Source organism: Ylistrum balloti, unplaced genomic scaffold (assembly GCF_031769215.1).
Source record: "Ylistrum balloti isolate Yb309-2 unplaced genomic scaffold, AGI_CSIRO_Ybal_v1 Utg371048, whole genome shotgun sequence".
NCBI lineage: Eukaryota > Metazoa > Mollusca > Bivalvia > Pectinida > Pectinidae > Ylistrum > Ylistrum balloti.
In genome coordinates this window covers 319,527-347,217 of record NW_026782580.1, presented here as the reverse complement: position 1 = coordinate 347,217, position 27,691 = coordinate 319,527, and the positions used below count along the sequence as shown (strand labels likewise).

General features: G+C 35.6%; 4 protein-coding genes across 5 annotated transcripts; 2 read left to right on the top strand and 2 right to left on the bottom strand.

The window, feature by feature from the left end:
• The first annotated feature begins 1,903 nt into the window (after nucleotides 1-1,903).
• Nucleotides 1,904-5,659, top strand: LOC132560326 (uncharacterized). The gene is made up of 3 exons (XM_060224998.1): nucleotides 1,904-1,981; nucleotides 3,089-3,328; nucleotides 5,212-5,659. Exons 1-3 carry the CDS (start codon nucleotides 1,933-1,935, stop codon nucleotides 5,439-5,441), a joined length of 519 nt encoding a protein of 172 aa, XP_060080981.1. The 5' UTR covers nucleotides 1,904-1,932; the 3' UTR covers nucleotides 5,442-5,659.
• A 3,135-nt stretch (nucleotides 5,660-8,794) lies between these two features.
• Nucleotides 8,795-14,509, bottom strand: LOC132560309 (polyglutamine-binding protein 1-like). The gene is made up of 6 exons (XM_060224977.1): nucleotides 14,328-14,509; nucleotides 12,780-13,113; nucleotides 12,280-12,380; nucleotides 11,899-11,978; nucleotides 10,971-11,149; nucleotides 8,795-9,614 (listed from the first exon to the last, which is right to left on the bottom strand). The coding sequence occupies exons 1-6, from the start codon at nucleotides 14,398-14,400 to the stop codon at nucleotides 9,470-9,472; spliced, it is 912 nt and encodes a 303-aa protein (XP_060080960.1). The 5' UTR covers nucleotides 14,401-14,509; the 3' UTR covers nucleotides 8,795-9,469.
• A 1,127-nt stretch (nucleotides 14,510-15,636) lies between these two features.
• Nucleotides 15,637-22,266, top strand: LOC132560315 (N-acyl-phosphatidylethanolamine-hydrolyzing phospholipase D-like). Its single transcript, XM_060224986.1, has 5 exons — nucleotides 15,637-16,132; nucleotides 17,636-18,127; nucleotides 18,534-18,682; nucleotides 20,165-20,285; nucleotides 21,308-22,266. The coding sequence occupies exons 1-5, from the start codon at nucleotides 15,968-15,970 to the stop codon at nucleotides 21,422-21,424; spliced, it is 1,044 nt and encodes a 347-aa protein (XP_060080969.1). The 5' UTR covers nucleotides 15,637-15,967; the 3' UTR covers nucleotides 21,425-22,266.
• Nucleotides 19,390-25,956, bottom strand: LOC132560314 (mitochondrial ribonuclease P protein 1 homolog). Of its 2 annotated transcripts, none has more exons than XM_060224984.1 (4): nucleotides 25,713-25,956; nucleotides 24,213-24,615; nucleotides 22,595-23,244; nucleotides 19,390-22,420 (listed from the first exon to the last, which is right to left on the bottom strand). In XM_060224984.1, exons 2-4 carry the CDS (start codon nucleotides 24,585-24,587, stop codon nucleotides 22,303-22,305), a joined length of 1,143 nt encoding a protein of 380 aa, XP_060080967.1. In that variant the 5' UTR covers nucleotides 24,588-24,615; nucleotides 25,713-25,956; the 3' UTR covers nucleotides 19,390-22,302. The 2 variants fall into 2 exon arrangements, with proteins under 2 accessions (XP_060080967.1, XP_060080968.1); XM_060224985.1 differs by having other exon boundaries at nucleotides 25,890-25,956.
• Nucleotides 25,957-27,691: the final 1,735 nt, after the last annotated feature.

The window sequence follows — 27,691 nt, the reverse complement described above, 5'->3', positions numbered from 1 at the left end:
ATAGCATCACTAGACTGACCCAGCCTACAGTATCACTAGACTAACCCAGCCTATAGTATCAATAGACTAACCCAGCCTGTAGCATCACTAGACTGACCCAGCCTATAGTATCACTAGACTGACACAGCCTAGAGTATCACTAGACTGACACAGCCTATAGTATCAATAGACTGACCAGTCTATAGTATCAAGAGACTAACCCAGTCTATAGTATCAATAGACTGACCAATTCATATTCACTTAATTTAAGATTTTTTCAAGAATTATTATTTATTAGCATGCTACTATCAGTGGGCAGGCTTGTTTAAAATCATTCCCACAATACCTGGTAATTCCTCTCCGAATTCAACATCCGTAGTACATAGTTTTCATCAAACACGTCAGTCCTGCAGATGAATGTTGTTCCCATATCACGATTTTCTCTTTTTCAAAGAGCTTTCTCCTCGTGTCTCATTTGTCACAACCTCGATCCTGTGAGGAAGGCTTTAGTTCCGTGGACAAGGCGTACCAAACTCTTTATTACGGTACTACCTGCTGAACCTTCAGCATTGTGGTAGTGTGGTAGTAACCTTTGTCAGTATAATGTGATCGAATAAGGTGTCATTTGGCACGACAGTGTGTTTTGGTCAGGTACCAACCACTATGTGGCTTCCGTTCCACGCTAACACAATGAGATCGAGGCTCACACGTGCACACTACAGGTAGCTACAGGATATCATGAATTATTTTATCAAATTACTAAAATGGTTCTTTTTTACTTTGTCCGAAATCCCGATAAAATGCTACTTTCAGTGATTTTTAGGAAAATAAGAATGTAACAATTCAGTTCAACAACATATATTGAATAAAAAAACACGAATATTATACATATATAAACACATGCTCTCACCTCGTATACATCGGGAGGCCGTCCTTAAATGACCTTAGCAGTTGATAGGACGTTAAAACAATCTAAACCAAACCAAACCGACACTTTAGCGAGATTGAAAAGAAAATGTCTTTGATATCTGATTTACATTTGAAAGTTTTTGTTTCTGTATTTGTTTTTTTTAATCCGGCAGTACTGGTTATCCACCGGTAAAGCACTAGAGTTGTTTTCACAAACGGATCCAGGATTCATAAAATACCAAAGATATTAGAGTTCCCGTATCAGTAGGTGTGTCAGTCGCACCGGAAGTAATAGGGCGGAGTCCCGAATTTTACAGATCACACATGCCAGCTATTACTACCCTAGGTTAGTTAGGTTATACGTTTTAATGAGTTAGTTAACACGTTAAATATGGACTAGGTTAACTACGGGTTGAACACAATCTGACGATCGTTTTTTTTTTTTTTTTTGAGCTGTCGTAAATTGTTTTTTTCCAATAAAAAAAACACAAATATATCGAACTAAAAAGCTTTCGGAATTATTTCAATACTTTTAAAATAGTTTCTCACTTTTCATCACGTCTAAGAAAAGAAACGCCATACGTCTATTTAACACTTTTGATAAATGATTGCTGAAGGCAAATTCCTTTGATGATTATAAAACTTCTACATTCATTTATATCATGATATCAACTCTCTAGGATTTTTTGACTGACTTATCGACGAAAAAACTGCACGTTCCGCTAATAAATCGTTCTGCCCATTGACAACATTCAAGATACGGATCATCGCGTTGACGACAGCTCGAGTGCGCGTGATGAGAACGGATTTGAGAGTACCTATTGGTTATCTATCGTACGTGATGATGGATGAGTGGGATATGTAAATATACAGGATGTAGATAGTAGGCACTGTATCTCCGCTCAGCCTGGTTCCCAGTGTATCAGACGCCGAGAAGTCACTCTAGTTTGTACACAAGTGATATACATTACTATATAGACACTGTTTCTTAAACAAGTGTGGTTCTCTGACATGGCAACTATAGACAGTTTGTGAAATGGCAAAATGGAAGTTATGCTAGTGGTGTTTTTTCTGGTTCTACTACAAACTGAAGGTAAGTTCTTAAGTACCCCACCGATAGTGTGTACCATAAGGTCACCGGAGTTCATCAGGTAATATAGTCACCTCATGGAATCACCAACATCAGATTTCACAAGGAACCCTGTCTAAACCGATGTTTCACACGGTTTTGAATTTTTTCCGAATTATAGACATTTCCACACGGTATCTTATTAAGAGGGATTTCTAGTATACGGCAATGATATTTTTAGTTGTGAACTTATTGAATATGACCTGCCCTTTGTGATGGCGGTTATTGCTTTTTTTAATTCAGTTACAACACGCGCACTAGTAAATTCCCGTTAAGCTTAAACTCCTGGATTCAATATGGCAATACATGGAAAAATCCAAAGGTTTTCCGAAATCTGCACTTGACAGGTATTACATCAATGTGCAATTAAAAAACCATCATTTCTGTCAATAACTTCGTCGTTACTTTACCAAACAGATATTGTCTGGTGCTCGTGAGATCAAAAGAGATTATTTGTGTAAGGCATAGAGAAACATTTATAGATATTTATGAATATTTATATTGAACCGGTGCAATTACCGAGATCACGTGATTACTGACTTATGAATGATAGCACAGTGATGTATTATGTAAAGTGATTTAATATCTGCTACTACAATAGCTTCCAGTGTACATTTTAGGATAGGCTGTGAGAGAGTTGAAGAGGTCAGTTGATTATTTACTTCCGTGAAAACATGTTTATACTTAGAATTTATCTGGAATCAACAGCAGACCTGCAAAAAAAAAAAGAGAAACAAAAAAAAAAGTGTCGATATGATATGCATTGAATTTCAAATGTAAAAAAAACTGAAAGTAACATAATATATGATTTTGACATTGAAATGAAAACAATTCTGTTGAGATAAATCTTAAATAAGTCAATCTCTAAATAACACGATAATACTTACAGTAAAGGGTGTATGCGGTGACATCACTTGTGACACTAGAAAACACGTTCTGATTCTCGTCTCGACTAGCACTTTTTAACGGAGGATAGACATTGTATAGAGAATTGAACTTAACGTATCGTTGATCAATGTAAGTTTAATTGACCCAGAGATAATTTTGAATTGCACTACTTTCACATTGTAGTGACCGACGGAGAATGTGAAGGTTGTAAATACGGCTGTTGTACTACGGCTCACGGGGACGGGGAATGCTGTACGGCCATCGTCCCTATTATAGGCGTCATCGCTGCTGTGACGTCATGCGGTGTCGTCATTGCTATTGTCGCTATCGTGTGCTGCTGTCGACGTCAACGACCCGACATCTCCAAGAAAGAGCCTCGCCCATCCCCGGATGATCCAGCGTCAAACACAATACGTGGTAATGGTAGGTTTTGTCGATAGTTCCGTCAATATAAAATAAATAATCATTTCGTGGATTGAAAAATCGAGCTGTCCTTTAACGAATATTAATTAGATGTTTTAGTTATGTCATACAAAAACCAAGTCGTCTACATCGTTTAATAATTCATTGTGGCATGGACAATCAAGTTCGACCCTCTTCTATACCCCCTCCCTGTCATCGGCACGTATTTTTTTCTTTTTCATTAAACAGTCTTTAAAAGGGTTTCAAAAATAGTGTCGTGTAAAGGAAGAACACACGTACATATGTTGTGCTGTGCTGTTATTCATAAACAATGACAAATCGCGCTGAAAGTTCACTTGTAAAGGACATTGGGTAAAGCGGGCGGGATACTATGACTAAATCGTTACCATTCACACAGTAATTAAACACATAAATAAAACTACATGTGAGCCATGTGGTGCCTGCATCGTTATGATTGCTATAATAAGTTCACGAGAAAATCTGGTTCTAGTTTGGTGTCAGGTTAAGGATGAACTGAGGAATCGTGAATGGGGAAGCGGTCTGACTTTCCGACCAGATGGCCCGCTTTATGTAAACTCATAGCCAACTAGAGCTGACATTATTATAGAGGAGAGAAGATAAAAGGAGAAAGTATACATTCCTGGCTAGCTATTACTGGTGTCCGATGTCATCAATAGTGAGATGTGTATATATTTCACGGACAATGAAAAACAAATTTTATCTGGGTAGCCATGCTGATTATAATCATATGAGAAGTCTGCTACACCCAATAACACGTGGTCTTCCTTATTTTAATCTACCATTCAAGTCAAAGATCTGTGTTTACTGACTTCTGATATGGTTTTCAAATTTCAAATAATTGATTATTTATTTGATTCGTTTTTAAACGAATTTCACTTCATATCCAATTTGGAATTCTTTCAATTTCGAGTCAGAGAAAATAAATGGATCTTTTAGGATTTACAGTATTTGTAATAGCGGTATAAATTATTTGAGAAAAACCTGGACTTTGAGCAAGGCAGAAATATAAGTTAACAGATTCAGGGCATTTGACGTAAAACAACGCGAAAAATTATCCAAATCAATATATTGGTGATGTTTGGATGAGAAAATCGAGTTGTATATTTTGGTCGTCGCTTACACGACCGCCCAACATTTTTGAATACTAAGGAAGGAACATGAATCGAGCATATGTGTTAGTAATAATAATAATAATAAAATATTTAAATCATGACGGAAACTTTCCAATAGACGTCCGAGTGATTCTCCAATTGTTGTATCTGTTGATAATGTGAAATAATAACAAAGATATACAGAACAATCAGATATTTATTTTTGAAAAAGTGGTTTGAAGTGTAAAATAATGTCTTGATATCTAGGTAAAAGCAGGTGTAACTTCTAGCGTCTGAACCGCCGGTTCACTGGAATAGTCTAACATTCATTGGTTTTACTTCAATTTTTCACGTTTTACTTCGTTTTGGACCGATTTTAGAGATTTTATGAATAACATTTTCTTACGAACAGGTGAACCTCCGACTGTCAGTCTTTCGTTGATATAGAATTATATAGAATGGTAACCACACATTCCTTTCAAACATTCTACAAGATACAGCGCATCATGGAATACATGTTCTGTGTGCGATATAACGACCCCATGTTACAGGATAGTATATTGTGTAATTCAATGTAAGTTACTTATCTCTTGCATTACGGGTCAAGTGTTGTGATCCTTACACATGCCAATAGTAGATAATAGCAATTGCTGTTTATCAATTCATTTTGGTGGGAGATTTATATTCGCGTTTAAAATGGTTCGCGAATTTGATACTTCCTGGATAAAAGTAACAACAGATGCTGCTTATATCTTTCGTGCTGATTTACAGGTGGGACGAGTCAGCGATACCCTCTTATGCCACTACGGTGTCAGGAATGCGACGATAGATATACCAACTCGTCACAGTGGAGAGACGATAGGAGCGAAGCCTGGTCCTTGGGTTTAAGTGTGATCCCGGGTCACACCCTCGTCCCTACACCCATGGGATCGACATACAGCATCAGAACCAGTACAGTGGTAGATTCTCCGTCTTATCAACAGAATTTGTCTGTATTCTAAACCTTGTCGGCTGAAACTTTACGTGGCGGTAACTCAGGGCTTCATTGTGATTTGTTAACGCACGATTCTACAGGTCAATGCTGAACTCTTTATGTCGCAAAATATTTATGGAATTACATCCATGACCGGATCAAATAATTCAATGCTGATATGTTTGATCTCAAGGTCGGACCTGTTAAAAGTTGAGATTCAATAACTTTGAAATAAGACGCCATCGTTTAATGTTATCGTGTTTTGTGAATTATGTGAGCGAAATTGAGATAAATAACATGTATACATCTGCATTGTAACCTATTTTTGAACCAGGAAATGGATGGGCAATTTTAAACATGTAGAGCTGTCCAGAGCCTGTGTTGTATAGTGTTAGTCTGGCCACCAACGCGTGGAGACTGTGGAGTAGTTAGTCTGGCCACCAACAGGTGGAACCTGTGTTGTAGTTAGTATAACCACCAATTTATGGACCCTGTGTTGTAGTTAGTCTAACTACCAACGTGTGGAGTATGTGCTGTATTTAGTCTAACCAACGATGTGTGGAGTCTGTGCTGTTTAGTCTAACCACCAATATATGGAGCATGTGTCGTAGTTAGTCTTTCCGCCAACGTGTGGACCCTGTGTCGTAGTTAGTCTAGCCACCAACGTATGGACCCTGTGTCGTAGTTAGTGTAACCACCAACATATGGAGCAAGTGCTGTAGTTAATATAACCACCAACAGGTGGAGCCGGTGTTGTAGTTAGTCTTACCACCAACAGATGGACCCCGTGTCGTAGTTAGTTTAACCACTAACGTGTGGGGCCTTATCTTTATACTGCATGTCTCGACTCTTGCTAGTTAAGTCACCTGCCTTTTGAAATTTGGAATCTTTCCGTTTTTTGAGCTTTATCAAGTAGGTTATACATGTCTTGGCCAAGTATCAAATTTGTTGTACTATTAATCATTATTTAACAAGCATAACAGATATGGTGTACCTGTGGTACATGTGAACTTTAACATAATGTTGATATAGTGTTAGATTCATGGTGGTTTAATGGTGATTCTTAGTCAACAGTTCTAGGGTTATCTATTAAACATTATGATGCAGTTATATCAAAGAGTTCCTTAAGTTTCATGAACTGGGGTCAGCTGTCTTGAACGTTTTAATATTATTGTGATATCATACATACTTGTGCCAATTCTATTTAAATCTGAATTTTTTGAGATGCATGAATGTAAAATCCATGGGTATCATTATGGTAATACTTTTAGTTATGTAGTGACAGATGTATATTACCATATAATATACTAATGTGAATATTTATCAGAGTGAAATATTTGTGCAAGAATGATATTTCTATAAATACATACCAAGTATGTGGAGAAAGTGTGTGTGTGAAGCTATTTATAGTCCAAAACCTGAATGATATGTGGATGGGTGTAAGAAGAATATTATTTTGATGTTAAAACTCTGGTATATTTCAAATAAATATATTTTCAACATGTATACACAATGGGGTGCTCTTTTACTCCTTGCATAATCTTTATATTATTTTTGTTAAACTCTCATTGGATGTAGTAATTATTACATTATAACCATCGATACTTCTACAAGAGGCAGTCTAACATCTGACAGTAACATAGTCACAGCCGACGTAATTGTCATTGGATTGTATTTATTGTCAAAATAAACACACTGTAGGTGACCAATAAAGAGAATGAGGATCTCATGAGTTTGTACACTGAGGTATTATGTGAAAGAGATAAACTTACCAGAGATGGTCAGTTCCAGAGGTAATTTCCCAACAAAGTCTGATCATCGACTTTGCAATATTTCTTAGATCTGAAAAATCATGAGGCTGATGGTAACAATTCAAGAGACAAAAGGTCATGATCACATCTGGTCCAGAGGACTGGTGAACCGGTGCTGTAATGCGAGGTCTGCATGTCAGTTTTTCTTAAATAAGCTACTAGTCGATTAGATTTTGACCAAATTTTGTCAGAAGCATCCTTGGGGGAAGGGGAACCAGCTTGGTATAAAGGAAGGGTCTTGGCCCCAATGGCTTGAGGGGTACTGCTAAATAGGGAAATTAAAAATAATTTTTAAAACCTTGTGCTCTGATAAAGGTGAAAATGACTCAATTTTGTATTTCTTTTCCTTGTGATAAAGGAATTTTAACCAGATTTGGTCTTAAGCATTCTTGAGTGCATGGGACTCAATTTTGAAGAAAGGAAGGGCACAGATAATCTTAAATTTACTTCGTCTTTTAGGATGAATGGACTTTCGGACAAATTTGGTATTGAGCATCCTTAGGTGAGTGAAAGGTACTCAGTTTTGTATAAACGGGTCTAGCACATTTTGGCTGGGGTAGAGAGGCAGGGTCCAATTTTGGAATCAAGGGATTCAGACCACATTTTGTTTAGAGGATCTTCGGCTTAAGTGGACTCAATTTTGTATAAACTATGCTGTTTCTCCCTTTAGGACAGAGGGATAGGGTTACATAGGGGAGTAAAGTTTGCAAACCCTACCAGATTTTGTCAAGAGCATCCTTAAGTGGACTCAGTTTTGTACCTATAGAGTATCTGGACTTTCTGCGAGTCAAGGGACAGGAACCAAATGGAGAAATTGAGCAAAACTCTTAAATTTTGTCCTCTTCTGTTGGGATGAAGGGATTTTAACCAGATTTGGTCTAGAGAGAAGGGAACTCGGTTTTATAAATATCTAGGGTCTGGCTGCTCAGGGGAAGGGCCCAAACAGGAGAAACATAGGTGGACCTTCTGATTGAATAAAGCAAATTCATGGAATTTATATCCCCTACTTTCCAAACATATTGTAAGTAAATATTTTAGAGGTTAGGAGTAAACATGTCATAATGTTATGTAGAATGATATAGTTTCATGATAAACTGATAATATTTATGGGACTTCAAGTTACATCTAAATCAGATTATACTTAGGAAAGTTGGAGCTCAAAAACTAAGTAATGAAAGGATACTTAATTAGTATGCATAGGTAGTAACAGATGATGCTGACTGCTGAATTCAGTCTTATGTGCCCTAATATGCATCTGCTGACCAAGTTTCATCTAAATCAGATTGGGAAGTTAAGAGCACAGAAATGAACCGACCAATGTAATCAAAAGATACCTCGTTAGTATTCATAATTATAAACAGATGACACTGATAGTCAATCTGAGTCCTAATGACCCCAAGATGCATCTGCTGACCAAGTTACACCCAAACTGGATGATATTTGGGGAAGTTAGAACATGGAAATGAAAGTGTGACAGACAGTTTCGGTGAAAGCGGGGGATAATAAAGCAAACTTGAAGAAATCAAACCAAAAGAGTGATACAGGTCCAATGGAAAACATTACTAAAAGATTTTATCAGTGATATGATTTTATTTACAATGAAACTGATCTGCTGATGATAAAGGCTGCCTGTTCATTTTCTTTTAAAAGGAGCAAGTAAACTCATGCCATATACAATTGAAATTGTGCACAATAAATTACTAGCTATATGAATTCTTGACAGCCATCTATGTCTGTGACTGCAGTAAAAACAGCTGCATGGAACAAGGTTCAGATGAGGCCCTTCTTGTACATATAACAATACTATGTAAACATCTATGGAACAAAGCTTCAGTATGCAGTATGACATTTCCAGACCCAGACTACTACCTAGTGACAATTTATTTTAACTACACTTTCTTTCCTTTATAAAACATCATTGAAGTGACCACAACTTCATTCATCTTTCTCAATAATAAAGTTCATAAATAAGTTTGAAAAAAGGCAGAACAAAATAATTCTGTCATCATAAAATCCAAATAAAAGAAAATGCTAATGATTATTTAAAATCTGTATAATCTTATGTTCCATTTCATGTCCACATCTCAGGTTCATGTTTAATATTTTAAATATCTGAAAAACATGTTTGTTTTGGTAATTGAAATAATTTTATAAACATTTTATTTTATTTCAGTTTTGTTTTTTCTACTCCTCAGTTCCCATGTTATGCCTTGTTAAATCTCTTTGCCCCTGGCTTGCTTCATCATTACTCCTTCGGCATGCCTTGGTTTCGGCGTAGGATTTCACCAGGACTTGGATAAGGACGTTGCTGGAAGAGAGGCCCCGAAGCTGTGATGTCAGCACCAGTTTTAGCCTCTCCACGTCTGTCAAGTCCAGTTGACCAAGTTCCCCTGGAGAAGAAAGGGTTGGATCACTGACACTTTTATCATGCAAACAAAAAAATAAATATCACAGGTAGGCCTACAAGGATTTTGAAACAGATGTTTAAGTGCAAACATTGGCAAATAATAAAAGGCAGAATGGGATCTGATAGCGAATTTGTCAATGGTACTACTTAACTCAACAGTAATATTTCCCTAAACACATTTTGGAAAATTAATGTTTGTTGAGAAATGTAAGCAGATTCTGCATTGGAATGGAATTTAATATCTGATTAACATATTACAGGTAAATAGCCAACTGTCAGGCTTATTGTTGTAGGAAATGGTCAACATACTGCAAATATTCAAAGGAGGAGGGTAAGATGTAATATGAATGACCCTGCTATATATCACGAGTTGGATATCAACTTTTGTTAAAGGACCTGAATTTCATATGTTGTCCATTATTTTGAAAACACATATCAATGGATTTTCAGCACAAAATACTCTTTAATGTATAAACTTATCACCACAATGGAATAATTGGAAAAACACTATTGAACCATTTATGGATTTAGTGACTGTAAAATACAAGATCTAAAGTGGACCCACTGATATGTGGTGCAGTTTTTACTAGTTGAGTATGTAAATCGAAGTTGGCATGTCATATTTTTTGTTTTATAAAGTTTGGAAATCCATACTCATGTTTCCAAATATTGTATAGGGTTTGAAGTCAAATACCCACGGAGATAGGCCTCTAATGAATACTGATGGAGACCTGCTTTATTGATAATAAACAAGTTTTTCCAACTTATAGTAATTTCTTTTGTTGGCCTGTATGAAAGTGCGCCTGGGGTCTTACTGTGGGAAGAAACCGGAGTACCCATGGAAAACCCACATGGTCGAGCAGTTGACCCCTTACCTTTTCACATCCATTCCGGGAATCGAACCACGGACGGCTAGGTGAAAGGCAAGTGTGATACCACTGCACAATCCGACCACCCATGCATTTAGGCTTTATTTACAACTCTACATACAGACAGGTAATGGTAACACTATATGTCCCCTTCCCTAACTTCATGGGGGAGACATAAAAACTTCTTGAATTTGGAAAAAATGGAATTGGAAAGTTCAGTCAACCAAAATTAAGTTCAAGTTGATTCAACTAACCTCCTTATGTAACACTACCTTTTATATTACATATATCTCCATAATGTTTCCATTGAAATTCGGTCAAAACTGATCAATAACATATAATCCGGATCATTCATGAGACAATGGTATCTTCAAAATGTGACTTTTCAAGACATAGTTTCAGAAGAATGATTTTATGATGGTTACCTCTCCTTCTAAGACTTTAATTTTGTTTTAACACATGAATCATACCTGGGAACTTCAGAGTATGAAGCTGGGTCCATAGGATCAAGCTCGTCCTTTTGTCGTCGCCCACCTCTTCCCCGTCCTCGACCCTGATCCCTTTGATTTCGTCCACTTCTTGGCCGCTTTTCTTCCATCTCCTCCTCTTCATCATCCTCTTCAGACTCAGAATCACTAGAGGATGGGCTCTGTTAGAACATAACACAGTATAGGCATAACTGATGACAGAGAAATTTAAACCATACCCAGAAAGAGGAATGGATATTACAGCACATAAATTTTGGATTCCTGTACGAAATTCTGAATTGTCTTGAACAACAATAAGCTGTTTGACTGTTGTTAATCTAGCATATCTTCTCCACTAGATGAACTTTGAGATTGTGATGAGCACGAGTGAAGTCCTTTAAATTTCTTGCTATCTGAATCTTAAAGATCTAGGGTTAGAAATCTGAAAAACTTTGGATATGACAGATCAAATGCTACTTTATGTCAGCCTACATGTTCAATGAAAAAATCAATGGTTTTTAACACCTTGAAAATATCATCTGAAAACATCACATTTATGTAGAACATCGTCAGGGCCATACCATGTAGTACTTCACCAATAACTTGTGACTTAATTAGGTTCAAATTTTTAATAATATTTTATGCTAAGGAAAATACATAAAAATAAATTTTGAACAGATCTTTATGCTAAAAAAAATGCAAAAAAAATATGTCAAAGGTTACCAAAAACATGGAATCAGTTGTATTCATCTACATGGAGAGATAATTCCTTACCTTGCAGTATGTACATCAAAGGATTAAGCCATCTTACTGACACATCAACATCTCTTTCCAATAGAATAAAATACCTTTAAAGACAAATTACTCTATCAAAGTTAAAGCTTAGCAACCAAAATATTTGAACTTGAAAAATGCAAGCATTATGATGTACCAGATCACTCTCCGACTTTGCATCCATATCTTCCTCACTGTCAAAACCATCAAGACGAGCAGAAATGTCCATAGACATACCTGAGAACAAAAAAATGGAGAAATGTACAAAGTTAATAATTTAAGATACATGATACAATAACACATCATAAATGTTAAAAGATTACAATTATGAGCAAACAGATCAATATTCCAAGAACCTACTTAAATTTTCATTTTTTGGTTTACACATAATTCATATCATTCTGTTCTGAAAGGCTCAAAACATCGTGGATAAATGAATAAAGAATTCTTGATAACATCTGAAAAAATGTAGCTGCTGAATGAATCAATCTTGGTGATAAAATACCATGTCAAGTTTGTAACATTTATGGAACCTCACTTTTGACTTTCTGTGCTGAAACTGTGACATTTGCCGAGGGATGAGTTGGTGACAGCCAGGATACTTCATCAGTCAATACATTCCAGTAATAATACCTGTTGCTGAAGGACAAATAAAACAAAAGGACATTCAATATCTGATATTATACTTTCATGAAACACAGTGGAATTTTTTCCAAATAATACACTAATTCACATTTATCACTGCCGTTCAAAATATCAAACCTTGAAGTAGGGAAACAACCCAAAGATGATAGGCAAGAACCAGATTTTCAGTATCTATACAGAGATCACCTAGTACATTGTATCATACAATAAAATACACGCAAGTTTCCTTATCAAAACTGATTTTCATCCTCTCAAGAAAATATGGATAATTTTAACAAAAAAAACCAAAAACATTTGTACATGTATAATGTATTTCTTAACCATTGAAGATAAAATAACTGTAACTGAAAGGGGAAATTTGTAAAGGAATATGTTTTGGGAGAAAAGTCTTACGTTTCAGCATCTGCAACTTCCTCCCATCCTTCAGGAAGTGGATACCTTCTTAGCATTCTATCTCGTTTTCGTAACATTTCCTCGCTTGCTTCAAACTTTTCCATCCCCCATCGCTCATGGCAGTATGCGACACATTTGTGGTAAGGGTTATCTTTGTTTGGACATGCAGATACTACCCAGATTAGAGGCCCTATATTTTCAGGTTCAGGGATAATTACAGGACTTTCTTCTTCTTCAGGATGGGAGTTCTGATCTTTAGTAGGATCATCATAATCTTCAGCAAAAACCTCTTCAACTGGCTCCGAACTTGATACTGGAACTGGTGTTGGAATGACTACAAGCAAAAGATTTAGTTTGCAAGATCACAACACATATTTATATTATTAGTGGAATTGCCATTATTTCAAATATCATTTTTCTTTTTTACTTTTCATGTAATTTCAGCGCAAATACAAGACAACAATAAGTATATTACAACCTCACAGAGGTACCATCTACTGCATAGTTTGTGTCAATAACATATTCTGCAGCTACAACATTTCAGTGTCTGATGCTGATAAATACTGTACAGACCTTACACATAATCCTATTGCATCACAAATATTTCACATTACTTCACAAGGAAGATTTAAATTTGGAAACAGGTTTTAGTATTTTGACTCCATTAATCATCATCAACTATTGTTAATTATACCTGTTATCTCTGTGTAGACACCATGGAATAGTCTTAACTAGCTATTATATTTGAATCAGTGTCACTAATTACAACTTCCTGTTGCAGGTAAAAACTTCGGTAAAACAAAACTGATGGGTATTGTATCATATGTTTCCTGTACATTCTAAATCATTCTCTCTATGTACAAACCATGTACATAGTTTCATCGTTAAGAAAAAAAATAAACAAAAACTCCTATGTACATTACGGTGCATGACATAACCGTCAGTCTGATGACGGCTTGCCATTATTTTGAAGAAGACCCTCTTCTGGGTTTGTCTGAATTTACCATTAATAATTCATTAGCATGCCAAAATATTTTTACTCATAGACTTTTCATATTTTTTTTTCGCCATTATAAAATTATTTTCCATTGCTCATTAAGAATTCCACCATTTCTGAAAACCAAAACTTATTGATATTGACCATTAATGCAGTGACGATTGACATGCTTAAGTTAATGGGGAATCATTTAAGTTCAGAAGACCTGTTGGAGATTCAGCTAAAACAGTTTAACGCTATATATACATATTTCCATTTTAATTTCGAATGGCTTCCTTGCACTCAAGATTTTTGGTTTCCAACATGGTACGTAGTTTTTTCACTTTGGTTTTTGGTAGCTACAATGTATGTGTTAATAAATTCATCTAGACAATTCCCTGTGACATTACTGATAAAACCGAATGTTTCGGTTAGACCCTATCGTATTTATCTTGGTATTTCCATGGACGTTTAATACGTCCTTGGTATTTCACTCAAATATACAAAAATATACCGAAATACATGTACGAAGGGCAAGTAACTCTATTAGACTGAATGTGGAGGCAACGCACCCGTTTTTTCTTCTCTCTCCTGAACAATTCCTCTTTTCTGTAGACGTGCTAACAACGCTGCTGGAAGGGGCATGTTTCTTTTCTTTTACCTACAGTTCCAGTAAGATCATTCATATAAAATTAATACCAGAACATTATCGAAACACAAGCGGGCACCCGGTAGCTACATCGGCTTTGGCAAAGCTTTTCTTCACTCCATTCGGAACGCACTTTCTGTTCGGGGGTACGTACTAATAATAAGATTACGGAAACGTTATGATCAAGCCCAATCTTTTCGTCGATTACGCGGAATATCTGTTTCACATTCACATGTGACATGTTTGTATTTGTAAACGAGCACTGATCCACTTCTTAGCATCATGTATAAACTGACATTACTCCATTCCATTATTTCAGTCTGTCACTTCAGTATGTATGATATTCCTCACAAATATATCTGAGCCAATCTCACTGAACTGTTGTGCTACTTTGGTATAATTGCTGCCATGTATAGATTGTACAAAAGACACATAAGTAGATAGCACACTTAAAATTGAAGTTAAGATGAGACACAGTGAGCCAAACAGTGATTCAAATTACTTCGTCCTTCTTTTATTCGTCAGTAATTTGAAACATAGGAGACTGAGGATAATCTAAAGTGATCGAAAAATGTCAAATCTAAACTGACGTTTAGGTGCAACAGCCAGAGCCATACAATATCAATAATTTGATTTCACATTATTGATAGTTTTCGAAGAGTGTTGATTAAATGTGTATATATGAATTAAAACATGGCATGCATGTTCGGCAAACATCGGTGGCTAATAGTCAACAGCAGGGACAGTAGAACCAAACAATTAAATAAACTGCATCATACAGTTGTTTCGACTTTCTATGATTCGTCAGTGATACTAAGGATCTTTATGTGAAATCAAGGAGGAGACTGGGTAAATTTTAATGTGATTGAAAGAAAATGTCAAAATCTATACTGAAAGGATTACGTTTATCATAATATTACACTAACCGTGAGCATAGGCTTGGCTGAGAGTCCGGAATCAGCATCAGTTAGAGTCTTGAAAGTCAGTCTTTCTTTTAATCTGATCGCTCGAACAATTCATTAAAACATGTAGCATTTAAGGTTTGAATCCTTGATGGGAGCTAATAAACACATCGTCTTGAATAATAATTCAAAATATGAAGTAATAAAAATAAAACAAAGCTTAATTAACACTGAGTCATGATTTGAATATTTATTCCATTCAGAAACTTTGGCGTTCAATCGGTTAGACCGCTATAAGACGACGGTGCGCGTAAAACCAATTCTCGATGGCTAGTTTCAGTTTCGATGTGACAACGTGCAATTTTCACTTTCTGAACTACTCAGGAGTGACAAATTTAAAAGATCGTCGTGGAATGACCAAAAGCACTAACAGGGATTTTGAACGTCACAATTTTCCAGAGGCATCAACAAGGATCTAAATATTGGTGCCGGGAGGGGAAAAGACTTAGTAACGCAGATACAATGCATGTACCGATATATATTTGTACAATATGCCGAGTCATAGTTAGTCACAAATGATCCATGCAAAAATACCATTTTCACGACTTTGGAAGTCCAGTTTTAGTCACACATTTGCAAAACAAATCAAACATTAGTGAACATGGAAAAGGAAGCATCACAAGATAATGAAATAGAACTCACAAAGCCATTATACAAAAATGGAAAATATGAAAATCCTTGGAAAACATGGCATAAACCTTCCTTGTGGAATCTGCTGAAGTTCAAGATCAGAGATGTTGACCACAGTAACATACCAACCCAGGAGGTACTTTACATTTAATATTTGTCACTGTTATTTGTATATGATAATAATATTAATAATAATGGGCTTTATTTATATGCAAGTAAAGTACAGGGACAGGGAGATATCATTCCATATAAAATTTCTTTGCAGATTTCTTAAAAGCTAAAAGAGAAGTAGAATTTCTCACGTGTCTAAAATTGTTTGTTTTGTGAGATGGCAAGTAAAATTATTGAACACCTTGTACATTAAAATAGCTTGCTGGTATAAAACTTGTTTACAAAAAGGCAACCAATTTAGGTGCTTAAATATATCACAGCAAAGTGTAGAGAAATCACAGTTTAAATCATTCATGCTGCTCTCTTCTGCAGACACTATAGTGTTATGTTTTTTTGGCACTGGAGCAGCAATTCATGTACGAGTTGATAAAACAATTATAAAATGTCGTACGAGATAACTGACTTATAAATTGTCTCATCTTTTTCATCTGAAAAATTTGACACAATATCTTTTTACAGATATTGGCAAAATGATGGTTGCAGGATAGACAGGTACATGTATCTATCGACACACTTCAAGAAGTTTTTCATTATTTTTAACATTTTTAATATTTACATCACCAATAACAACAGATAAGTCACCCTATAACCAATATTTTCTGTCTGAAGTTGCTTTGTTTTTTTCTGTAATTATTCACATTTTATTAACCATTTTGATATAAACTTGGCATCATTATTAAGGTTTTGGGTTCACAGTGTACAGTGATTTTGCTTGGGCCTGTGCTGAATGGTTCACTAGGTTGAATGCCTTTCTAAATCTGTTTTGTCTATCATACCAAGTATTAGTAATATTTATCAGTACAGTCAGACTCAAATGTATGGCCCTTATATCAGATTATGTACATTCAAAAAATCATGATAATAAACATGAATGTGTTTTCAAGGCACTTTGATAAGAACAGGCAGTATTGAAATTGGCCTGTAATTTCATAAAAGCTCTGTTTTGTACTTTTTAATAAGAGGGCTTACTTTAGCGCATTTCCAAACTTCGTTAACATATTTTACTTGTGATTTATGTTGGAAAGATATTTATGAGAAAAAAATCAAATAGTTGTAGAGTTGTTTAAAATGCAAATATCTGAAAAGATGAAATGTAGTATCTATTGCTTCAATGTACTTAGATATCAAAAGGTGATTACAAAGAACAGTTTGTTCATATATGTCTCTGGATATTTCATATCTTTGTTTTGAAAGTGTTACATTGACATGTTCATTTGGGTTGTTTGTAGATAATTGTATTTTCAATTGGCCAAAACTATACATTGAAATATGCAAACATTTAACATTTCCTACAGAAAAATAACTCCTTTTTACATTTCCTACAGAAAAAATGACTCCTTTATAATATAACTTTATAATAGCTGATTATATTTGCCTCAGTAACTAAAAACCTTTGACATTTAAATACAAACGTTTTGGTAATTTGTAATTATGCTGTTTTGCAACCAATGCTGATTTTGTCTTCAAGGAATTGGATGTAACACTTCCCCTGGTAAAACTTGACCAAGAGAAATTGAAGAACCCTGACCCTGCCTGTGTACAGTTGGTATGGATTGGTCACGCCACAGTACTAGTTCAACTGGACGGTCTAACCATCCTTGCCGACCCAATATTCAGTGATCGTTGTTCACCTTCACAGCGTATGGGCCCTAAGAGGTACAGGGCACCACCCTGTACAATACAGGAATTACCTCCCCTTGACATTGTACTGATAAGCCATAATCACTACGATCATCTGGACTTGGGGTCTGTGAAAAAACTGATATCCAAGTATGGCCCAAATCTGCACTGGTTTGTACCAATTGGACTGAAAGCATGGATGACAAGTATTGGGTGTGATCGTGTGACAGAATTATCATGGTGGGAAGAAGAGAAAATCATTGGGAAACAGGGAGATGTAACTGTAGCCTTTACACCAACTCAGCACTGGTCCAGGAGATCATGGAACGATGAAAATAAAGTTTGTTACTAATATATTAATTTTACCATAATAAGCTGAAGGTGTTTTGTGAATTGGCAGCCTTTCCAGATCATTGGTTATTGTCATTTTTCATGGATTATTTTGTGTGTGTGCATTTCTGATTTAGCTTTAGACAATCACAAAAGACAGATTTGTAAAATGAAGAAATTATATTCTCCATTGCGAAATATTTCAAGGGAGATAACTCTTACAAAATTACAGTTGTAATATGCAAAGTAACGTAACTGAAAACAAAGGCTGTATTTCTTCAGTATATTAAATGTAACTATAATTATTGTATCCATGTGAAATTGTATTTAACATCAATTATTGATGTAGGATATAGCAGAAATATTCAATGAAATATGTTGGAAAACATTAACAGATAGTGTTTGTTGCATTTCAGTCTTTGTGGGGAAGCTGGGTTGTAAAAGGGCCGAATCACAGCTTCTTCTTTGCTGGGGACACAGGCTACTGTGATGGATTTAAGCAGATTGGACAGAAATATGGCCCATTTACTTTAGCTGCCATACCAATAGGCTCATATGAACCAAGGTATACATTTGAACAAAAAGATGACTTGTAAATTTTTGAATGGATACATAAACATGTATTTACACTTGTCCACCAGCACTAGACTTCCAAAATATAATGACGTGAATGCTGAATGTTGGCATCATAATACTTTTGACAGCCTTCATGTTTTGGCTGTCCCCATAACAAGATTTACTCTGTTGTATTAGATGATTTTTTCACTCAGTATAGCTGGATACAAACAAACAAGCACACCAGGCTTCCTTAAACCAAGCTGGACCTTACAGGTTAGCAGGTAAATTATGTTGTTTGGTGGTCGCAAGGTTTGAAAAATTGACCAGTATGTTTGACCTATACTTCTCTGATATCAATGAAGAAGAGCCATATGAAAACAGACATCACTTTTTTTTAATTATATAACTGAAAATACAGTATTAAACAGTAACCTGAATGACACTATCTGCCTAGATGAAAAGTCTGAACATTTGATAAACGAACAAGTCCACAGAGTTTATGGCATATTTACGCCCACTTTGTAAATGTACTTGCCTTTTTGCATTTATCACTATTAAGTATTGTTAAGTATTACGCCATCATTTAAACTGCGAATCAGCACCTTAGGGGTAAATTACGTTGTAAAGTCGTCCCGATGACGGCCGCATAGTGGTCGAAACATGTCGACGATTACCATACCAGAATAAAAAGAAGAAACGTTCTTGGATGTTGAGATTCCTTTGTTTTACTAATATGTTACATACATAACAAGGAACTCTAGTGAATACCGCATGGTATCCATTCAGGAACATTGTCATTTTCTTAAACTTCAAGAGTGTTGGCTCTCTCATCTTATCATGTTTCAAGTTATTCTCTGGTAATATTTCTTCTCCCTGTTTTGCCCCAATCCATATTACCTTTACCTTATCTATATTAACCTTCAGACCAGAGACCTTGTCAAAATTATGTAAAATTTCCAGAACATATTTTAAGGAATTTGGATCATCTTAAAAAGTGAATGTCAATATTAGGATTCAGTTTTACCACAGAGCTTAAAAATCAGACTTGTTTGGTCACCCTGTCTAACCCCACAATGTACTTTGAATAGTGTCCATTATTCAGAACACAACAATAATTATTATAAAAAGTTCTTATCCATTTTAAAATTGAAAGGCCAAAACCATAGAAGCAAAGTGCTTCAATGATAAAATTGAATTGTAATGTGTCAAAAGCTTTCTCAAAATCAATAAGCAAAAGTAAACCAGTGATATTTTTCTGTTTTATTTATCGTGTCATAAAGTAGTCTGGTACATTCACCAATATATCTACCTTTTATAAACCCTTCTGTGTTTCACTTACAAGACTATTTAATTCAGACTTCATTCTATTCGAAATTTTATAATCAACATTTAACAAAGTAATTTTGTCTTCTTCATTCAAAAGTTGAGTGAAATGTATTACTGGTATACATGTATCTTTTGACTGTTTTTGTTTATTTTGATTTTGTAGATGGTTTATGTATCCTCAGCATGTTAACCCAGAGGAAGCTGTTCAGATTCACATTGACACCAAATCTAAACATTCTGTTGGAATACATTGGGGAACCTTCAAACAACTAGGCTGTTTTGAGGTTGGTATCAAATTCCCACTGATAAGAATTCTTACAAGATTACAGTATCATCACTTCCTTCTGGTTGTTCAATCACATATAACAGGCTGTTACAGTATCATCACCTCCTCCCTGTTGTTCAGTCACATATAACAGGCTGTTACAGTATCATCACCTCCTCCCAGCTGTTTGATCACATATAACAGGCTGTTACAGTATCATCACCTACTCCCTGTTGTTCAGTCACATATAACAGGCTGTTACAGTATCATCACCTCCTCCCAGCTGTTCAATCACATATAACAGGCTGTTACAGTATATCATCACTCCTCCCAGCTGTTCAATCACATATAACAGGCTGTTACAGTATCATCACCTCCTCCCTCTTGTCCAATCACATATAATCCTAAAAATGTCAACCATTCATTTTTTTACCCAGAATGCATTCAACTTGACAATGAACCAACAACACTATAAGGACATAGCACTCTTTGTTCAGAAACTTGGTTATGCTTCACAATCAACTGGGGAAAAGTTCACACAAGAAATGTGCCAAGACAAGAAATTTTGGTAACGGAAGAAAATCCATTTTAATTGGAAAAAAATAAAAGTAACAATATTTTCATGGCTAAGACAGGACTTATATATGGGAATCAAGTATTAATAGATAGAATCAGTGAAGTAATAAACAGCTAGATTTTATTAAGTATACTGATCCTCTTTATAAAATATGGCGGCACTTATTTCTACACTGTTTAGATTTTATAGATCCTGCACATATTGAGTTTTAAGATCCCAATAATCTGTTGGAATAAAACAAAGGATGAAACTTTGGCAGAACACATTGTGGAATTTGAAAACAGTATACATGTATATATGAAGAGAATGAAGATCCTATATATATTAAAAACATCCTATGCATTCTTTACATATCAAGAGATTAAAAATCCAGTAAAAATCTGTAGTTTAAGGAACCTGTACATATTAATGAAGAAAGGTCATGTACATTTTACAAATTTTAATATAATTTATTTATGTTTTAGCATTATTTGGAACCAAGAGAAAAGGTTGCAGCAGAGCTTCAACGCCATGGATTGATGAAAGGATCTTTCTTTACTCTAAACCATGGCGAGATCAAGTGCATATCGGATGGAGAATAATAACTAGATATTTAATGAGGCAATATAATGGGCAGACACTGTTATTATCAAATGTCAAGTTTATCTTAGAAATGATAAGTAGATGATAGGATAAAAAATTTGATTGTAACCCTTTACTCTTGGTGTAATTATATTCTCATGTACCATTTCAATACTTCAGTTGGTATACTTCACTGATCCAGTGCTTCCCATGTTGGTATTACATGTACCATTCTCACTTTTTCAGAAGTTGTTACACATGTACTAATTCAGTACTTCTGAAGTGTGTATACACAAACTGATTCAGTGCTTCTGAATTGGTTTACATGAACTGATTCAATGCTTCTGAGGTTGGTATACACATACCGATTCATTGCTTCCAAAGTTGGTATACATGAACTTATTAAGTACTTCTGAAGTTGGTATACATGAACTGATTCAATGCCTCTGAAATTTGTGTACATGTACTGATTCAATGCTTTTGAAGTTGGTATACATGGACTGATTCAGTAGGTATTGCCCTTTGTTAAATTTTGTGTCTGGAGCTTAACACTAGGTTAATTATACTTGGTGTATACATTTTTCATACTAAGGATGTGCAGTGTACGCAATTCAGGGCCTCCTACCCCTTAGTTACAGAATACTTAATTACAGAATAAGTGCCATGAAACTTGGCATATACATTGGTCATACTAAGAGGATGTAAAATGTACCAAATTCAATGCCAGAAACCCCTTAATTAAAGATTTAGAGACCAATAAAGTTGTTTTTCAGAGCATTCACCAGTTTCACTGACACTCTTATTATGTAAAATTTTATATCACAATAAAAATTATCAATAATACAATCATTTCAACAGTAAAGTGGTTTTTCAGACTTTTTTTTATTCAATAGACTTGCTATTTTTGGAAGCGTAGAGGAACATGTCTTAAAGCTGTTCTCCAGTCTCCAGTGTCTTTCAAATCATGAAGTACATTACACACTTGGTTCAGGGTCAGAAGACAGGAGGTTGTATTTCTGTAAAACAAAACGGAACAAATATTTGTACAGCTATTCAGATCATTATGTGGATGGATTTAACACCAATTTTACAGCCATATCAGAATATCTGCTATCAAACTAAGTTTTCATGGCATCTGATCGTAGACAAAAGGATCCTAAATTAAAGTGTTGACAGGCATTACAACTCACCCCAAGTGTTCTCTGATTGGAAATTTCCGAAGTTTGATGCCTTGCTTTTGTGCCTTTTTTTTGGTGAAAGGTTTGGTTACCAGGTCTGTAATGCAACCCACTATGTATACCTCCTCATGGTTGAATGTTTCCAGATCATGCCAGGAATCTGGTGATAGATATACAAGTTCCTGCTGTTCAAATAAGTCTAGATAGTTACGTTCAGTGATCGTTATTGGGACCCCAGCAGCTTCTTCCTCCAACATGCTGCGATTTTTTTTATTCACATTACAGAAGACCAAGTGAAATGGGAATCTTTTTTTTGAGTTCCCATGTATCGTTTCTATAATCTGCCTTCTGATCCGTGACTCTTCTTTGAAAATATGACTAACTTCAGTATTACTTGTAAAACCAAAGTCATATATAAGCTTTGGGCCATACTCCATGGCTTGGTATGCATTCAGGATGGTGAATGCCTTCATTGAAATCTGTTGTGGTTTACTATATTGGTGCACTATGTCTTTTTTTTCTGCCTTTACTTCTTTTATTTTTTCCTTTTTCCTCTTTTTCTTTAATTCCTTGAAGTAGAGCAATTCTAAGACATCTGATGTCCGAGATACTCCATGTTCCAACAATTTTCTCCAACTTGAATCTGTAAAAGTAGTTGGTAACTGGAAAAAAGAGGAATTGATTTCATCAGTGTTCATATCATATAACATTTGGTATCATCAGATTCACACATGGGTTAAGCATTTACATAACCAGTTTTAAGGTCACAAAAATGCTCACTGTGAAACTAAAACTACATATTTATATCACCAATGGAAAAATATATATGTCCATCTAATGCAAAAGTGAAAGTGAAACACTCACAATGATGATCAAATCAAAATGTCAGCAAGCTCAACTACATGCAATTGTCATGACGATTTAGCCTACAACATTCTAGAGATCAGCTGCAAATTGAGAAAGATGTTCGCTTAACAAGATTAAAATAATGAAGAAAGGGTAATAGCTTTTCAAAATTTGTAATGTATCAAAACATTCCACACTACTCTGTATTTCTGAGACAAGTCCTACAAAATTTCAAAATTTGATGATTAGAATGCAAAACATCTTTCAGAATGTGTTTAATCTATTCAGATGCAATTCAAAACCGTTATGAAATGATTTAAAATCCAAATATAGAGAGTAACAGAGTGAGAATTAGGATCTGCATTTTAATCAGATAATGTTGAATCAAGATGCCATTCAGAACTTCTAAATATACTGTCCACACTAGTGTTTCAAGTTTCAAAGACTAAGAGATAAGATTTTAGATAATAAAAAAATGGTGGGAGACTAATGAACAGACAACACCATACTGTAATATTTCCTGTCAAAATTATAGATGGGGGTATGAAAATGTTGTATTTCACTATGACATAACTAAACTAGACTTTATTTTAAACAAAATTGTCAGTATTTTCTTAATTACCAAGAGCATATTTTGGTTCATTACAAAATATTTACCAATAAAAAGATCTAGACAAACAGATTTTAATATTTGGAACCTCGGCTACAGATTACCAACTTTTTAAGCTACTTGTGTGTTAGAGCGTAGATTAGAATATATATATTGTCATCAAAATACACACACCTTCAAATATTCTGCATTCTTTTGCAACAGAAATTCATATCTTTTTGTAATATTCAAGTAATGTTTCATCTGGGCATCATTCAAACTGTCAAGGAACTCTTTGGATGGCAAAGGTAATGACTTTGGAAGTGTGATTTCTTTTCTGCTCTTTTCGCCACCCTCCTCATTTGTTCGACAATTTTGTTCCTGCTTCTCACTTGTGACTACCTCAACTTCATCTTGTGACTTCTGGTCACAAAAATTCCTATATGAACTAAATCGAACAGGTGTTGAATCCATGCACCTTCTAGGAATGGTTGTATTTACAGAAGAAACACATTTCCATGTCTCTAAAACAGGACGAATGAACGAGCGAAGACCAACAATGACACGCATCTTCACTAACAGTATGGATCACAAGGTCCTGTCAAATAAAAGAGAAAAAAAGGGGGAAAGAATGTTAGAAATTTAAAATCATATAAATCAATTTACCTTTCAATATAGCATGACATACAATTATAAATGGTACAGAGCACAAAATCTTGTCACATATTATATTTCCAGGCTACGTATTGACCGTCAAAACACACTAGGTACATGTGCAATAGAGATAATTTTTTCAATGCCTCAATTTGGATTTGAACCCCAAACCTCTGGTTTACGCTCAACCGATTGAGTTAAAGAGAGGATTTCTCTATCCAAGCGGTACATTATGACTGATATTCACTAAGGTTACATCTATCCCACGAGGAAAGAACTGGTCCTTCAAAAGGTTAGGCACAACTCCTCATATGGGTATATATGTACTAGTCCTGCATTTAAGGGATAGTAATTACTGCTTTGAATAATCAGTTAATACCTTAAATGCAGGGTCATTCTGAAATAGAAACACATGAAGTGTGTATAAAAATTTGCAACAAAAAGGTGTCATCTTTATAACATGACTCAATAGCCAATGTGACAATGAATGTAATTGCTTAAGAAACGTTCATGTCTGTTATCAAGCTTTGTGTTAAAGTGACAATTTATATCATTTAATGCAAATGTCATGTAAGTGAGCACGAATTTATTTTTGGTTTATTTTTAGCCACACTATAAGCAGTTGATAATCAATGGAGTTGACGAAGTTTGTGTTTTTATGAAAAGTGAGGCAACTTAATTCACAACTTTTTGTGTAAAAATGAACAATGTTGCATTGGTTTTTGGACAATGTCAAGAAAAGAACACACCCTTTTTCTTGCAAATGTTTAAAAGAACTTTTTCAAATGACCCTATGTTTGACTAACTTATTGATTTATCCCTCACATGCAGGACTATATACCTGTATGAGGGGTTGTACCCAACCTGTTGAATTTCCAGGGGTTGCAGCAACAACATTGGCATCAATGTAACAGTGGTCATTATTCATTTCAATATCTTTCCCTGCGAACAGACCCGGGACCTCTGGATTTATCGCTAGTGTTCAACTAATCGAGTTGAAGAGATCTCACTAGTCTAGCGATTATTGCAGGTAATATTTACCACAGTTACACGATCATTGGTAATTTTGGAACGGTACTAGTGTTGAAACTCATTTGAGTTTGAAGGACTTTTTTTCGGCTGTCCTAGTTGCCTAAGTGCTGACGGACATCGGGTAAAAGGCTAATGGCTGAGATTAAAGTTGTAGTGAGCTGTACAAGTAAACGTGTGAAATATCACCTGACAGTTCTCAAATGACAAATTCCAGTTTTCAGTCTGTTGGTGTTATTTTCACCTCTAATTGAGTAACGAGTAGTTGTATAACCGTGCACACATGTTCACGATACATGGATCAATGTCAATCAGAAGCTTGTAAGAGAATCCGAAAGTGGTGATATTAATTACAGTCCCGGTATTGCCACATACCGCCTGCCACAGTCCGGTACCGCCCGAGAACTATAATGACTGTATATATTTTAACCAAGAAATAGTAAATGATATCCAAAATTCAACGATTAACAGCTATTTGAAACAAAAGTATCAGTAGAACTGATGAAAGCTCTCCGAAAATAATAAAGCTGGACGCAAAATTCCAACGAAGGGCGATAACTGTAATTATGGGCTGCAGAACCTAAATTTCGCATATTTATATACCAAGTTTCGGTGTCCCAGCTTAAATGAAAGCAAAATATTGCTTAGGACAACAGAAAAAAATCAACAAAGGACAATAACTCTGTAACTGAGGGGACGTGGGCCATGAATTTGGTACACTGTACAACATTTCCATCCGACCTTCCTGTCCGTCCGTCTTTCCATCCAACTTTTCATGTTCGGGGCATAACTTTGTTCATAACAAAGCAAGGATCATGAAACTAGGTGTATACATTGGCCATATAAGATACAAAATGATATACACACGCTCACGTAAATAACAGTTTTACAACGCAAAGAGAGTTATGAAAAAGATACATCTAAATAAGGTATTCCGTTAGAACACGCGTGAAAAGGCCACAATAAAGAGAAAATGGTAACACAATACCTTACTTCATCGAAATTGTGCTGGCAAACAGAGTGGAAATAACCTACATGTATCAGCTTAGACAGGTACTGAAAATCACCTCCCTTTAACGAAACTGTTAACAAACACAGTGTGGGCAAGGCCACCAAACGAGGTACGTGAAAATTACCTCACTTAGCGACATCACTACGGGAAAGCGAAGTAAGTGAAAATTACCTGAGCGGTGTGTGTGCTTGGTGCCAGCTTGAAGATCGCGGAGTCGACACAGTGGGACATATAGTAAAAAAAATGTCATATGACGTAGAGAATCGATGTTTTACGTAGAACACACGCACGCACGCACGCACCCACGCACACACACACAAAGCCCTCCTCCCCCTCTCACCCCACCCCACACACACTCTATATAATAACAACAGTGCTATGATTAAAATACACGAATCATGGATCTTTGAAATCAGCATGATAGCAACGGAGAGATTGGATCGGTGTTTTTTGCCATGACTCTTTCCTGTTTAGTAAGATATTAACAATATCAACATAATAATCAAGAAATGATGAAAAATATCAAAACTTGACAGAATTATTTCATTTTGAATCAACGTAACTGGGACTAAGTGCTCTGGTCGTATTAATCGGTGTAAAGTTGAAAAAGACGGAACCGCTAGCCGTTGAAAATGGATCGTAACTGAAAGATATTTTTACCACCCATTGAAAATGGACCTTTTTGAAACGTGAACCCAAAGTCAGCATGTTAGCATGGAACCTTCAACCATATTACTATTCAAATGTAGATATATGACGTGCGTCCATAATTGGTTGAGGATCATACCTAGTTCCTGGGGTCTTGGCTTGGGGTTAGGGGTTGGGGGTGCAGGGGGGGGCGATGTTTGGAAACAGTTGAGATATCTACCATATAACCACGTGTACTTTTGGGAAGTGAGAGTGAAATAAACAAATGACCTAGGAATTGAACCCTGGTCATTCTTATCCCCCAGGATCCTAGCGCGGGGGTTTAATAATT

What these genes read in the sequence shown, in the direction of transcription:
- LOC132560326 (XM_060224998.1), top strand. Translation starts at nt 1,933, where the DNA reads ATGGAAGTTATGCTAGTGGTGTTTTTTCTGGTTCTACTACAAACTGAA. An exon ending in GGTTCTACTACAAACTGAAG is followed by an intron (nt 1,982 to 3,088) that starts GTAAGTTCTTAA and finishes TTCACATTGTAG; the next exon opens with TGACCGACGGAGAATGTGAA. An exon ending in AAACACAATACGTGGTAATG is followed by an intron (nt 3,329 to 5,211) that starts GTAGGTTTTGTC and finishes GCTGATTTACAG; the next exon opens with GTGGGACGAGTCAGCGATAC.
- LOC132560309 (XM_060224977.1), bottom strand. Translation starts at nt 14,400, where the DNA reads ATGCCCCTTCCAGCAGCGTTGTTAGCACGTCTACAGAAAAGAGGAATT. An exon ending in TTCAGCACAGAAAGTCAAAA is followed by an intron (nt 11,979 to 12,279) that starts GTGAGGTTCCAT and finishes TTTTGTTCTCAG; the next exon opens with GTATGTCTATGGACATTTCT. An exon ending in TCATACTCTGAAGTTCCCAG is followed by an intron (nt 9,615 to 10,970) that starts GTATGATTCATG and finishes TTTCTTCTCCAG; the next exon opens with GGGAACTTGGTCAACTGGAC.
- LOC132560315 (XM_060224986.1), top strand. Translation starts at nt 15,968, where the DNA reads ATGGAAAAGGAAGCATCACAAGATAATGAAATAGAACTCACAAAGCCA. An exon ending in CATGGAACGATGAAAATAAA is followed by an intron (nt 18,128 to 18,533) that starts GTTTGTTACTAA and finishes GTTGCATTTCAG; the next exon opens with TCTTTGTGGGGAAGCTGGGT. An exon ending in ATAGGCTCATATGAACCAAG is followed by an intron (nt 18,683 to 20,164) that starts GTATACATTTGA and finishes TTGATTTTGTAG; the next exon opens with ATGGTTTATGTATCCTCAGC.
- LOC132560314 (XM_060224984.1), bottom strand. Translation starts at nt 24,587, where the DNA reads ATGCGTGTCATTGTTGGTCTTCGCTCGTTCATTCGTCCTGTTTTAGAG. An exon ending in AGAATGCAGAATATTTGAAG is followed by an intron (nt 23,245 to 24,212) that starts GTGTGTGTATTT and finishes TCTTTTTTCCAG; the next exon opens with TTACCAACTACTTTTACAGA. An exon ending in CCAATCAGAGAACACTTGGG is followed by an intron (nt 22,421 to 22,594) that starts GTGAGTTGTAAT and finishes TTTGTTTTACAG; the next exon opens with AAATACAACCTCCTGTCTTC.